This window comes from Nuphar pumila, chromosome 13, assembly GCF_984573655.1.
Source record: "Nuphar pumila chromosome 13, dmNupPumi1.hap1.1, whole genome shotgun sequence".
Classification (NCBI taxonomy): Eukaryota; Viridiplantae; Streptophyta; class Magnoliopsida; order Nymphaeales; family Nymphaeaceae; genus Nuphar; species Nuphar pumila.
In genome coordinates, this window is record NC_143261.1 from 86,922,017 (window position 1) to 86,935,736 (window position 13,720).

The window sequence follows — 13,720 nt, forward strand, 5'->3', positions numbered from 1 at the left end:
TCGATGGGCCTGGCCCACATCGATTGATCACATTTGATACAATCTTGCCAGAAACCCACTGGTGGTTTGGCCCTACCCTGCCAGAGAAGAAGAAGAACAAGATGTAGATAGATCTAGTTTCAGTTTGATCTAGTGTGAAGAAGTCCATGAGAAGACAACATGAATCTCGTGCTTTATCATTTTGTGATTCACGTGCTATTGACAATGCACTCCAAACATGTTTGGGTTTTGGGACAGGTCTGTTTGAGGTGAGGTGGGTACAGGTGAAGTTTGGATCTGGGTAGAAGATAATGCATGCAATGGTTCTTTGAGAATTAAATGGATCAACTCAGGGTGATGGGCTCGGTGAAGATCTGGTTGAATCACGATTGGATCGAGAATATAATGATTCACCGGACCCATAATGATATTGTTTGCCATGAGAGCTTGATACTCCAAAGCCATAGCTTGTTGCCAATGAGGGTTTTTTGAAGCTTGATTATACGAAGTAGGTTCACAGTCAGAAGAGACATGAGGGTTGTAGGTAAGGAGTGAGGTGATGCAAAGAAGACACGAGGTTTGAGCTCTGGTGACCATGTGGTGAGTTCGTTGAGGAGGTGGAGTAACTGGAGAGTCTTGTGAGGTCTGATTTTGCAAAGAAGGCTGAAGAGGTGTCTCATCTTGAGATGGAGAAAGAACTTCATCAATCAGTTGATTAGAAGGATTTTCTTGAGGCACTGTTTGACGTGTAGGACTTAACGATGGGACAGGCAAAACTGTGTTTTCAGATAAGGTAGTCTCATGTTGTGAACTATTTTCCTTTTGAAAAGAAAATTTAGTTTCATCACCACATGACGGGATACAAGAGTTTTTTGGTTTGAGGGATCAAAACACACATATCCATGGTGATCTGAGCTATAACCCAAGAAGATGTGAGGCTTAGATCTAAACTCAAGTTTGGAGGTTGATAACAAACCTTATTGGAAACAAGGCAATGAGTATGACAAGAAAAATAGTATTTGTTATAATTGTCATGAGCTGAGACATACCAAACCTCAATGTCTTAGATTTAGAAAGAGGGAAGAAAAGAAGGTGGCTTTAGTTGGTTTGTCTCAAGAATAGAGTGATTTGAACAAATTTCATGATGTACCCGTATCTATGTCACAACTTATGGAGATTCTTCAACCTCTTCTTAAAAAAGTATCTTCTTCAAATGGAGCATCGACTGGAGCCACAGTTTTTTCCTTTTCTGATCCAAGTAAAACTCATTTGCTTCTTGACTCTGATGTTTCGTTTCATATGACCCCCAATGAAAATATTTTATCCATATATCATACCAACTCAAGCGTATCAAATGTTCACAGCTGATGGTACATATATTGAAATAAAAAGAATTAGAAATTTTAAAAATACTTTATAAAATTCTAGTAAAAATGACATTTCTATCTTTCGTACTGATTCAGAGAGAGAATACTTATCAAAAGAATTTAAAGATTATTTGAATTTACATGGCATCACACATCAAAAGTCTTATCCTCACATACAACAACAAAATGGTTTGACCGAACGAAAACACACATCATAGAAACAACTAAAACTTTGTTGATAGCAAGTCAAGTACCAAAGAATTTTTGGGATGAAGTAGCCCTAACTGCCACATATCTCATTAATAGAATGTCACATTCTTCTCTGTAAATATAACACCAGTTGAAAAACTTTTTAAATTAGCTCCTCATTACTCTAGATTAAGAGTTTTTTGATGCAAATGTTTTGTTTTACTAACAAAAATGATAAACTTTTTCCTTGAGTTATTCTCGCTTTTTTAGGTTATGAAGATAAATAAAAAGGTTATCGGTGCTTTGATTCCAAAGGTAAAAAAATTGTATGTTTCAAGAAATATGTCTTTTTTAGAAAATCAAAGTTTATTCAACTTTAAAAAGGCTGAGGAAGTAGCTGAGTATTCATTTTTATTTGATTTGATTCCAAATTATGAAAAATATAATCTAATGAGGTGGCTTGTAAGGACGCATGTAGTTTCTCGGTATAGAGATGGCTAAAACAGAGTTGTCTTCATTTTTCAAAGGATACCATCTTAGAATATTCTCCTCCATACTCAATTCTTCAAGAGTGTCAACAATAGAAGAAATTTTTCCTCCGTAAAGAAAAGTGGATTTAGTGCTTTCAAACTTCGGTCTCAAACCATTTATAAATTGCTTAAAGTATTCTGCATCAAGTTGCTTTTGTCGAAGCTCTATATCTTTCGAGCAATGTCACTTAGGGTCAAGAATAGATAATTCTTCTAAAAATTTGAATAATTCATTGTAGTATTTTTTAATACGTTTGTCCTTTTGAGTCATTATTCAAACTTTATTTTGTAAATTGCATACATATGCAATATTTTTAAGGGAATATATATTTTTAAGGTATTCCCATGCTTCGTTGGCATACTCAAACTTTATGAGACTAGAGTAATTTTTAATATCTACGCTATTGTTAAACCAAGACATAATCTTGGTGTGCCCCATTCTCCACTCTTTTCACTTTTTTTCATAAGTGGTTAGTGCCTTATCTTTCTCACCATCCATAAGAGATACTTCTTTTTCATTTTCTACCTTTGTGAGGACTAGTTTAGGCTCCAGATCGAAACCATCAATTAATCTCTACGATCTCTTTCCCCATGTATAGTGCTTTATTATTGAAGACCACATTACAAAGTTTGTATTATTGAGCTTCATAGATATGATGATGATTTTCTCATTATCATCCATTCTTACAAAAGGAGAAAAAGAGATAAAGAAAAAGAGAATAGACAAGAAAAAAAAGACAACTAGCACGAGTGCACCACCATGAACTAGCACAAAACACACCACCATGATCACCCAAGCCAACAAGCTACACTTGTATAATTTCACGAATGCTTGATTCACCAAGAAGAACTTTCTTTTTTCTTTGGGCATAGAAAATTAGGCAACAAACAAACTTTAAGAGTCAAGAGCAACCAAAGCTCTGATACCATGTAAGGAAATAAGAATCTTCCAATCACACTCAATATGCTCACCAAAGATTCAAAAGAACATGCACAACAAGTGTCCACAAAAGGGGGCACACTCAATACCAAACCCACACAAAGGGTATTCACAAGAGGGTTAAAAATAAAATTTATTTTATTCATCTCTCTCTCTCTCTCTGGTATACAAACATGAAAATTATTACTTTTGTTTAGTAATCAATGCTCAAGTTGATTCCACCTAGTTATTGGCATGAAAGGTCTTACTGCAATTGCATAAATATGTTGTATTTGGGGATGACCCCTATTTATATACAAGAGATGAGAGAGACAAAAGAGGACTCAAATAGAGTCGTTGGAGCTAGTCTAACAGCTTCAAACTAGTCAACTTCTAGTTGATTAGTTAGACTTTCTAGTTCAAGGTGAACTAGATACAAAACTAAAAACTAAAAAATAAAATAAAAGAAAAAATATATAAAATATATAATATTATATATACTTTTTATATATATTATACACATATGTACATTTTAACGATCTACAACCTTTCTTGGGAAGACCAAATGCGCCACATGCAACAGACCTTCCTTGAGCATCAGTTATATGTTAAGCATAGCAAGTGAAGCTTTAGCCAGACTTGTGTTTATCACTTGGAACATGTTGTTTCGGGTCAGGGTATTGAGATGGACCTTGAAAAGGTTGAGGTGATGCAGAGCTGGCTGGTACCACAGTACTTGCTCAAAGGACTGCGGGAATTTTTCAACCTTACTGGGTACTACTAAAAGTTCATTCAGGAGTATGCTCAGATCGCCCATCCCCTGATAGCACTCTTGAAGAAGGGCACATTCCATTGGAGCCAAGAGGCTACTGCAGCCTTTGGTTCTCTAAAGGAAGCTATGACTCAGACGTTGATTTTAGGCTTATCAGATTTCATGCAGATTTTTGTGATTGACACCGATGTGTTTAGCCTCGATATAGGGACTATTTTTATGCAACAGGAACACTTCCTCGCTTACTTTAGCAAGGTCATCGTTGTTGGGAAGCAAAGCCTGTACACGATGAGTTTATAGTTGTCATACTGGTTGTGAACAAGTGGTGGCACTTTATAGTCAGGATAAACCATAGGAGTCTCAAGTATATGTTAGAGCACCGGTAAGCACTCCTGACGAGCAGAAGTAGCTTTCAAAGCTCCTAAGGTATGACTTTGAGATCTTGTATTAGGGGGCCAACAATTAGGTGGTTGATGCCCTCTCATGATGATGAGGATAGGAGAATGAGTTGACGTGTCTCAGCATGACTGTCGTCACCTTCTCCTTCTTGGATGACCACCGTCAAAAGTACATGGAGTATGACTTCTTTCTCTACAGTACATGCGCAGATCCAAAGAGGTGGGGCTTCCATATTTGAGATTCAGGGGAACTTGGTGATGCATTGGGGCCAGATAATAGTTCCTCTTGAATCTGACTTGATGACCCTTCTTATATAGTAGTATCATGCGACTCCCACAATGGGACATGAGGGGGTCCAGCCGACTTATCATCGTTCACATAGGGAGTTTGCCTGAAGGGGTATGAAGAAGCAAGTTTGACGATTTGTGGGACAGTGTGATGTGTGCCGGCTCAAGTACGAAACCGCCTCCTTTGCTGGATTATTGCAGCCATTGTCGGTGTTGGACCATGTTTGGAAGGACATGTCGATTAACTTCATCAACGGGCTTCCCTCTGTGCAAGGAAAGTTCATAGTTATGGTTATGGTGGACCATTTGTGCAAGTATAGGCATTTCTTGATTGTGTCTCACCCGTACACCTCCATCGCAGAGTAGTTTGTACAAGAGATGTTCTGCCTGCACTGGATGCTCACCTCTTTCGGTAAAGAATAAAGAGAAGCGCGATATAGATGAACAGACTGTGATCTTAGTCTTCCCCACCTCTGGCAAACAAGAGAGAGTCGTCCATTTCTCTCTTATTCTAGTATTGGAGGGCCTAAGCTCAATAGCTAAGCTTTCTTGTGTCCAGCTAGATCCAGGTCTTAGCAAAACTCACACTCCTGGGCGTCTTTGCCTTTATGAGAGAAAGCCCACCAGAGAAACGGAGATTGTTTCTCTTATCCCGTCCTGGGTCATAGGATGTCCGGGTGGCATTCGATAGGCAGTGGGAAGGCTGGTCAATCAATCCGGATAGGATGAGTCGACCCATAAACAATGTCAAGATTCCGTCCTTTTTGGAATCGAAGATCCATTGACAGCTATTTCGGATTGGTGGCCGGATCAGATGGAGATGAAGTAATTTTTTCGTTGGAAAAAAAAGAAAAAAGATGAGGGGACCCCTCTCTCTCTCTCTCTCGCACATGCCACCTGTTTTGATTTTCCTGAATGCAATTATCCTTCATTTGGTGTGTGTGTGTGTGTGTCACACATGCCACCTATTTTGATTTTTCTGAATGACAATTATCCTTCACTTTCTGTTTATCTTGTTTTCAAAGTTGAATTCACATTACAGGCTTTACAAAGGGAGTCGGTTTCTTGCAGATTTAATGAAGTGACATGTCAACTAGAGAAGGCATTGAGTGGGATCCCTTGTGATCGGTTGGACCTGACAGATGAAGTTCAAGAACAGGTAGGGTACTGGGTATGATTGTCACTATTATTTCTTTCAAAAAAGAAAAAAAAAAGACTTGTCTCTATGACAACGGTGAAAATACATGGTGTAATACACCATGTATTTTCTAGACTTGCTCTGAATACTTGGTGTGCAAAAAATGAATGAAAAGTACTTTCTTTTCAAGAATTAAATGGCTTTCATTAGCTGCTTCAGAGTAGTATGAATTCAGCCCATCTAACATTTGAAACTCTAGATTTATCATAGTTGAACTGTTATTTGAATCGATGCATGCCCATTCCCCACCCCCAATTACCTACTATGGCTACTTGACCATGATGTTTTTGCATCTCATGTACTTTTTTATTACAATTTCCTTCTGTAAATGGCCTGACTTTATAAGCTATAACTGGAGAGCCAATCTTTTCCCCGTCTTGTTAGATTAAACTGGTGCATGCTCAAATCCAAAGAGCAAAAGGAAGGATGGAATCACCCGATAGACAACTTTGCGTGGATCTGTCATTGGCGATGCATGAACGAGAAACTATTCCAGCCATATTTGGGAAGCTTTCTGAAAAACTCCAGCTCCATACAATAAATGATCTCAAGGAGTCTCATGCTCTACATGAAATGGTTATTAATGCTGGAGGAGGCCCTGTGGAACGTTTGGCAGAAATGGCTAACCTGCTCAAGAAGTTAACAGACTTTAAGGTGGATACTTCTGATACCTCCGACAGCAACCAAAGCTCATGGAAAACCCGATCCCTAGTTATCCCAGAATATTTTCGTTGCCCAATATGTCTGGAGGTGATGCAAGACCCTGTCATTGTTGCCACAGGACAGGTTAGATCTTTTGTTCAGTTTTTGCTTTATGTAAGTTCTAGTGTTCTCCCCATGTTATTTTTATCTTTTCTTCTCTTTTTTTTTTTATTTTGTTTTATCAAACACAATATTTCAGACGTATGAACGTTCATGCATAGGGAAATGGCTAGATGCTGGACATAAGACCTGCCCCAAAACTCAGCTGACGCTACCTCACACCATTCTAGCACCTAATTATGCTTTAAGGAGTTTGATTGCACAGTGGTGCGACAACAACGGGATCAAGCTACCGAAAAAACCAGGAAATTGCAAGACCAGAAAATTGGGTGGATGTGTTTCAGATTGTGAGAGCTGATATAGGTCTTCTGTTAAAGCGTCTATCAAACTGGAGCTTGGAGGAGCAAAGACCTGCTGCTGGAGAACTAAGGTTGCTAGCCAAGAGAAATGCTGATAACAGAGTATGTATTGCAGAAGCAGGAGCAATTCCCTTGTTGGTTGGGCTACTCTCATCTCCAGATTCAAGAATACAGGAGCACACAGTGACTTCACTTCCTAACCTTTCAATTAACGAGAATAATAAGGGGAGTATCGTTATGGCTGGGGCAATACCCCACAGTGGAGGTTTTGAAGAATGGAAGCATGGAAGCAAAGGAGAATGCTGCAGCTACACTTTTTAGCCTGTCAGTTGTCGACGACAACAAAGTAACGATTGGTGAAGCTGGAGCCATCCCTGCGTTGGTCAATCTGCTCTCGAAGAGGAGCCAGAGAGGAAAGAAAGATGCTGCCACAGCTCTTTTTAACCTGTCATTTTATCAGGGGAACAAGGTGAGAGCTGTAAAGGCTGGAATAGTGACTCATCTAATGGAGCTGTTGGGGGATGTGAGCGCTGGAATGATGGATGAAGCTCTTGCTATAATGGCTATTCTCGACAGCAGTCAGGACGGTAAGTTGGCGATTGGGCAGGCAGAGCAGAACCGATTCCAGTTTTGGTGGACGTGATCAGAACAGGTTCACCGCGTAACAGGGAAATGCTGTGGCTGTGCTGCTTGCTCTGTGCACGAGCGGCACAATTCAATAAAAGGTTTTACATCTTTTGTTCATTTTGAACGTTTTATGAAACAATTGTTTCTATTTGTACACCTCGATAAGGAAGATTTATGGTGATGACATGCTGTGCTCTGTGTTATGATTTCGTGGCATTTCAGTTAACTGCATAGGCCTGATTTCTTGTCATCAGACAGCTCAGGATCTCTTAAATGGGAGGGAAGAGATTGGTTAGCAACATTTAGTACTCCATGTGTTTAGGCAACTATAGGCCTTGGGGTCGACTCCAGTACTGAAAAATGGAGTGTCCGGGTACCGTAGCCTTGAATGGATTATCTACTACCAATGCAACTCCATGGGAAACCATAATACTCTAAAGAGAATTATATCCTTGACATAAATAAAAAGGTGATACAAAGACAAACATGTTCTCAGCTTTTACAATGTAATCTTTCCCTAGATGTAGATGAGATGACCTGGCCTTAGAATACTGCTTAAGATCATCCATAAAACAAAACATAAATTTCGTGTACCTCGTAAAACCATCCTCATAATTAAGAAAAATATATGATATCTTTGAACTCATAATCCCGCCTTGCTTTTGAGATTCTGCTTGAAATCCATAATGTCACCCTCCCATTTTGTTACAGTCTGGTTCTCGCATACCCATATCTCCTTGGCCACCTGATTAATAAGCCTGAAGTCATGGCTCACCAGAACCATCCCCCCATCCCACTCATTGAGTGCATCTGCCAACGAGTCAATGGTCTCAATGTCAAGATGATTCGTGGGTTCATCAAGGAGTAACAAGTGCGGTAGCCGCCATGCCAACCAAGCGAATATTACTCGGCTTCATCAGACAAATTCTTCATCAGCATTATCTGTGCTTTCCCCGTTAACCCGAACTTCCCGATCGCAGCCCTCATTCTCTCCTCTTCATTCCCAGGATATTCCTTCATCATGTACTGAAGCGCAGACATGTCCATATCGAGTTTCTCTGCAAGATGCTGGTGGAATTGTGCAATTCTCAGATGGTTGTGCCTCCTTACCATTCCATCCAATGGAACTAATTCTCCAGTCATCAGTTTAAGCAGGGTGTTCTTCCCAGCTCCATTCGGCCCAACCAACGCTATCCTGGAATCCAAGTCAACGCCGAAATCGAGGTTCTTGTAGATAAGGTTTTCCGGTGTATAGCCGAATGTCACCTCTACAAATTGCAGCACTGGTGGTGGCAGCTTCCCCACATCAGTGAAACGAAAGACCAGGACCTTGTCCTTCACCACCTTCTCGGTCAAGCCCCCACGTTCCATTTTTGCCAACGTTTTCTCCTTGCTCTGCGCCTGACGTGCGAGCTTAGCTGATCCATGCCCAAACCGTGCAATGTATTCTTTCATAGATGCTATCTGCTCTTGTTCCCACTTGTACTGCTTCATCTGGTTTTCTTCAAGCTCTGCACGTGTCTGTACATACTGGTCATAGTTACCAGTAAAAAGCTTCAGCTTCCTGTTCTGCATGTGGATGATGTTGGTGCAGACACCATTTAGAAAGTCTTGAGAATGTGAAACTACAACAAGGATTCTATCGAACTTCTTTAAAGTCTCTTCCAACCACACGCAAGCTTCCAGATCTGTCCACAAAATGAATGTTTAATAGAATAAACTATGTTGAACTATAATCTGAAACAGCGTTATCAGTATCGTATTATATGGTACCATACTATATGCTACATCCCAGTATCGGCTGGCAAGCTGATACAATACTGCATAAAATATTGAATCTCCAGAGAGTATCATATAACTCACCAAGATGATTAGTAGGTTCATCAAGCAAGAGAATAGTTGGATTCATGAAGAGAGCCCGAGCCAATGCAATCCTCATACGCCACCCACCGGAAAAATCACGAGTTTTCTTGGCCTGCATTTTCTTGTTAAAACCAAGACCATACAGAATTTCTGCACCTCGCTTCTCAGCTGTTGCCGCATCCAAGGCTTCCAAACGCTCATAAATGCGATCAAGTGTCTCTTGGGCATTCTCGTCCTGTGATGACGGTCAAAACCTCAATTATCTAAAATATGCAGTAGCAGATTTTTTTTCTAGCCTAGGGCAAAGGACAAGCACCTCTGCTAAAGATTCCACTTCTTTCTCCAATCTTAATCTCTCTTCATCACAATTCATCACAGCTAGGAGAGCAGACATGTCTGAAGCTTCAATCTCCCTGGTCAAGTGATAGATATCCATGTGTACTGGAATTGGAAGCTCCCTGCAGCCTATTGATGTAAGAAGCGTGGACTTCCCACAGCCATTAAGCCCAAGCAAACCATAGCGCCTGGACACAAAAAAGGATGACAGCAGATTCTCCATCAGAGGAGCCTAAAGAATTCATGAAAGAGAAGTGTCAAGAGTATTAGGATGTTACCTGCCATAGTTGAGCTCAAGCTCAGAATCTACTATCAGATCATGACCATGGAAGGTTACCGACAACGATTCAATCTACAACAAGCAGCACACCAATAGTCAGCAGAACAAAAGGAAAAGGAACTGTAAAAACTGAAAGACCGTAACTTCAATGAGATTTCAGAGAGCCATCAGATAACCTTTCAGTTTGTAATATAGATTTCCATGATCATTACAACAGGTCCAGAAAGCAGCTTATATTGATAATACACAAGATTCAACAATATATAAAAAGGAGTGGTTTATAACATGGTTTAAAGCTAAGGCTGGGAAACAAGCTCAGCAGATCGTGGTTTGGCTCATGTTCACCTCATAAAGAACTCAAAACTCATAAAATAGGCTCGGCAAGCCCAACATGAATAATATCTGTTTGGCTCAGCTCAATTCATTAAGTAGCAATAACTGAATTATACATCATATATTTTGAATTTTGAATCAATCTGAAATTAAGCCCACGTTAATTCAGAGCACGTTGCTTGATCGGATAGAGAGTGAATTTGCATGATGGAAGGGGAAGGGCACGCTGCCAGCAATAGGTTTAAAGATAAAAGTTTATGCCTCCAACTCCAAACAATCTATTTTTTTATATAATCCATTACTTCCCAGCTCTGAAACAATGTATTTCTTTTTTTTCTGTAAACAAGCTAGATCAAGCTCGGGCTTATTGTAAGCTCGAACTTGGTCTGGCTTGCCATAAGAATGAGCCAAGCTCGGCTACTTCAGCTCATTTACCAACCCTGTTTAAAGCTGGATGAGTAAGGTAGTGCCCCCTACATTTCTCGACCAACCTTAGAAATAGAAGTATCAACATATAAACAAGAACTTATCAAAATAGACACCCTATATCGCCCTCTGATTGGAAACCTGTATGTTTCCAAAAGAACAAGGCATAAAACATGTACCGTGATATATCACGATATGTGTTGGGTTAAAATGGTGGTATTTTCTGAGTTTTTTTTCAAAAATTTCCCTACAATTAAGGTTTTGATTAGAGAAATGGGTCATTTTTTGGGAGATAGAGTTAGGAAAGGATAGAGGATCACGATTCCCCATTTCCTGGCAAGTTCTTGCTCACGATTCCCTCAATTCAAAGTTTCTTTATTTATTTTTTCTGCTCCTTTGTTTTCCTCTGTAATTTTTTCAATCTTTCTAGTGGAGATCTCTGATCGGCCTTCAAAAAGTGCTTTGGCAGTTTTCATTGGGCTTGGAAGAGACTGGCTTCTTCCCTCAATAAGTTCCTATACTCTTTTTTTTCTTTTGTTTCATTCTTTTTGCAAAAATTTAACTATTTAATTGTGTTTCTTCTGCAACTCTTAATGATACAAGATGTGCACAATCACAATGACAACGAAGGGCTACACAAGTGCACAAATACAATATGGTATCTAATGGACCGATTACAATCTCATAAAAGAGATATACAAAAGCACGAATTCCACAAAAGCACAATGACACAAATTTCACAAGAGCACAATGTAAAAAACTGATTTTAGTATAACAGCCAATATGCTTAGAAAAGCATATTTTACATAGAGTGCATATACAATGAAAGGGACTGCCTCCAACGGTCATAACCGTTGGGTCGTTGGGACTACCTCTCCAACAGTCATATTGACTAACATAAAAAACAGAAAATAAAAAAACTAAAAAAAACTGTTCAGTCCCTATTGGATTGTATTATATTACACGCCATAAAATGACTAAAATACCCCTGATATACATATATTTAGTTAGGTATAAAAATATAAAAACTGTATTTTAACACTCTTCTTCAAACTTACGACGAGATCACCGGAAGATTGTTAAGAAGATACAAAAATTTTGGTAGAGGAAGAGCTTTGGTGAAGAAGTCCGCAATGTAAAACTCGGATTGAACATATGGTAAAGTAATTGTCTCCTTGAAGTATTCTTCTCGAACACAGTGGCAATCCATCTCAATATATTTTGTTCGTTCATGAAATGCAGGATTGTTAGTTATATATATGACACTTTTGTTATCACAACATAATTTTGAAGGTTATGAAACATCAACACCCATATCTGAAATTAATGATCTCATTCACATGACCTCGGTTGTTGTTATAGTCATCGCACTATATTCAACTTCCATGAAAGATAAAGACACTTTCAAAAAACCTACAAACACACAAAAAACCTTTAGTTGAGTGATGGTTATTGGGTTCTCCTTCCCAGTTAGAAACAATATAACCAATAAGATTTAAAGATGATGAAGAGGATAAGAATAGTCCTTTTTCTGGTCTTCATTTGGTTTATCAAAACTGCTATGGTTGGAATAGGAGACGGTCTGGTCTTTATCCTTATCACAAACCCACACCTGTGCATACATAGAGTCGCACACACCTGTGCCCACCCTAATTTGAATTTTTGGCTCCACCACTGATCAAACCCATAATGGGTATGAAGCAACATTATGAGGCTGGTCCACTCTTCACAAGGTGGGGCCAATTAAAGGCCTTTGGTAGATTACATCACAAGTCACAACTAGATGGGCTGATTAAAGTCAGTCTCGGCTCGGCTTGACAGTAAACAGGCTCAAGCTGAAAATGCAATGGGTGTGACTCAGGCTCAAACTTGTTACTGGTTGGGCCTAGAGGGTCCGACTCAAATCTAACGATAACTAAGGTCTTCCTTTCCGTTTGCATTAGACCTTTCAAGACCTTACAGGCACCGAGCCGAGCTGAGCCAAGCCAAGCCAAACCGGGCTGGCCCTATCTACTTGATGTCCACTCTACTAGCAACAAAAACAAAGTTCCATAACCAAAATGAGCATCATTAATTATGCATGAAAAATCTACTGATTAGAGACTAAGTCAGGGATGTTTTTTAAGAGAGATGGTAAGCTACCAGTGGTGCGTAGGAGTTTCTATGGGTAGTGTTTGGCTTGGATCTTACTTGTACCAAACCCAATAAGGTCAGGGGTTGGTGATAAAAAAGAGGTCGGATTACAATATGGGTCAGACTCAAAGGGTCTGATCAATATATGGAGCTAGGCATGGTTTGTGAAATTTCATACCAGACCCTTGTCCGACCTGAGTTTGATTAAAACCAATGATTTTTCAATTTAAAAAAGATAAAAAAACATGATTTTACTGGGTATGGATGGACAGAGTCTGGTACATGTAATTCTCATAAGTTCCTAGTATGTTTTTTCTTGTGACAGACCCGTTTGGACCCAAGTCCAGACCCACACCTGCACCTCAAGTCAGATTCACCAGGGTCCCAACCAGGTTGACACCCCTAGTGGTGCCTCAGGTACGGTTCATCCATGCAATGAAAGAAAGAGTATCAAAGACACCTTTGCTCTACTTTATTTATAGCCGTCCATCGTGCACAGTTTTGGATGCCAATCATTTAGAGCAGCAACTAAAAGGTTTTTTGAGACCCGAATATACAGTCAATCCATGTTTTTTATTTTTTGATGATGAACGGCATTCAAAGCACCTCTGACCTAATTTGTCCTCGCGCTTTCAAAGTCCGCGGTCACCATTAGACCACACCAACAGGATGCTCGGTGATGAATAGTAAGAAAACAATGTACACTCAAAATCAATGTTGTTAAAAATCGGTCTGAATCAGCTAAATCGAATCGGCCCTACGGCAATTTTAAAAGAGCCTCTTCAGATGGGCTTTTTAACATTTTTTTACAGGCGGTAAATTTTTTTAATATATTTTAATAATTTTTTATTTTCGAATAACACATGTCATCTGATGGTAAAAACTTATCGATTCACAAACGATTCAATTCGCCATTTAATTTTTAGGTTCTTTTTTTTAAAGAAACCGATTCACATAGTGA

At 39.4% G+C, this 13,720-nt stretch overlaps 1 protein-coding gene and 1 pseudogene across 2 annotated transcripts; one reads left to right on the top strand and one right to left on the bottom strand.

The window, feature by feature from the left end:
- The first annotated feature begins 4,911 nt into the window (after nucleotides 1-4,911).
- Nucleotides 4,912-7,566, top strand: LOC149819003 (U-box domain-containing protein 14-like; annotated as a pseudogene). Its single transcript, XR_016427372.1, has 3 exons — nucleotides 4,912-5,601; nucleotides 6,025-6,426; nucleotides 6,542-7,566. The product of XR_016427372.1 is annotated as a U-box domain-containing protein 14-like (transcript).
- A 358-nt stretch (nucleotides 7,567-7,924) lies between these two features.
- Nucleotides 7,925-11,513, bottom strand: LOC149819004 (ABC transporter F family member 1-like). Its single transcript, XM_089986321.1, is given in 6 exon segments — nucleotides 7,925-8,303; nucleotides 8,306-9,076; nucleotides 9,252-9,486; nucleotides 9,568-9,775; nucleotides 9,866-9,939; nucleotides 11,499-11,513. Coding segments are annotated over 6 exon segments (1,575 nt in total). The 3' UTR covers nucleotides 7,925-8,031.
- Between the last annotated feature and the right edge of the window lie 2,207 nt (nucleotides 11,514-13,720).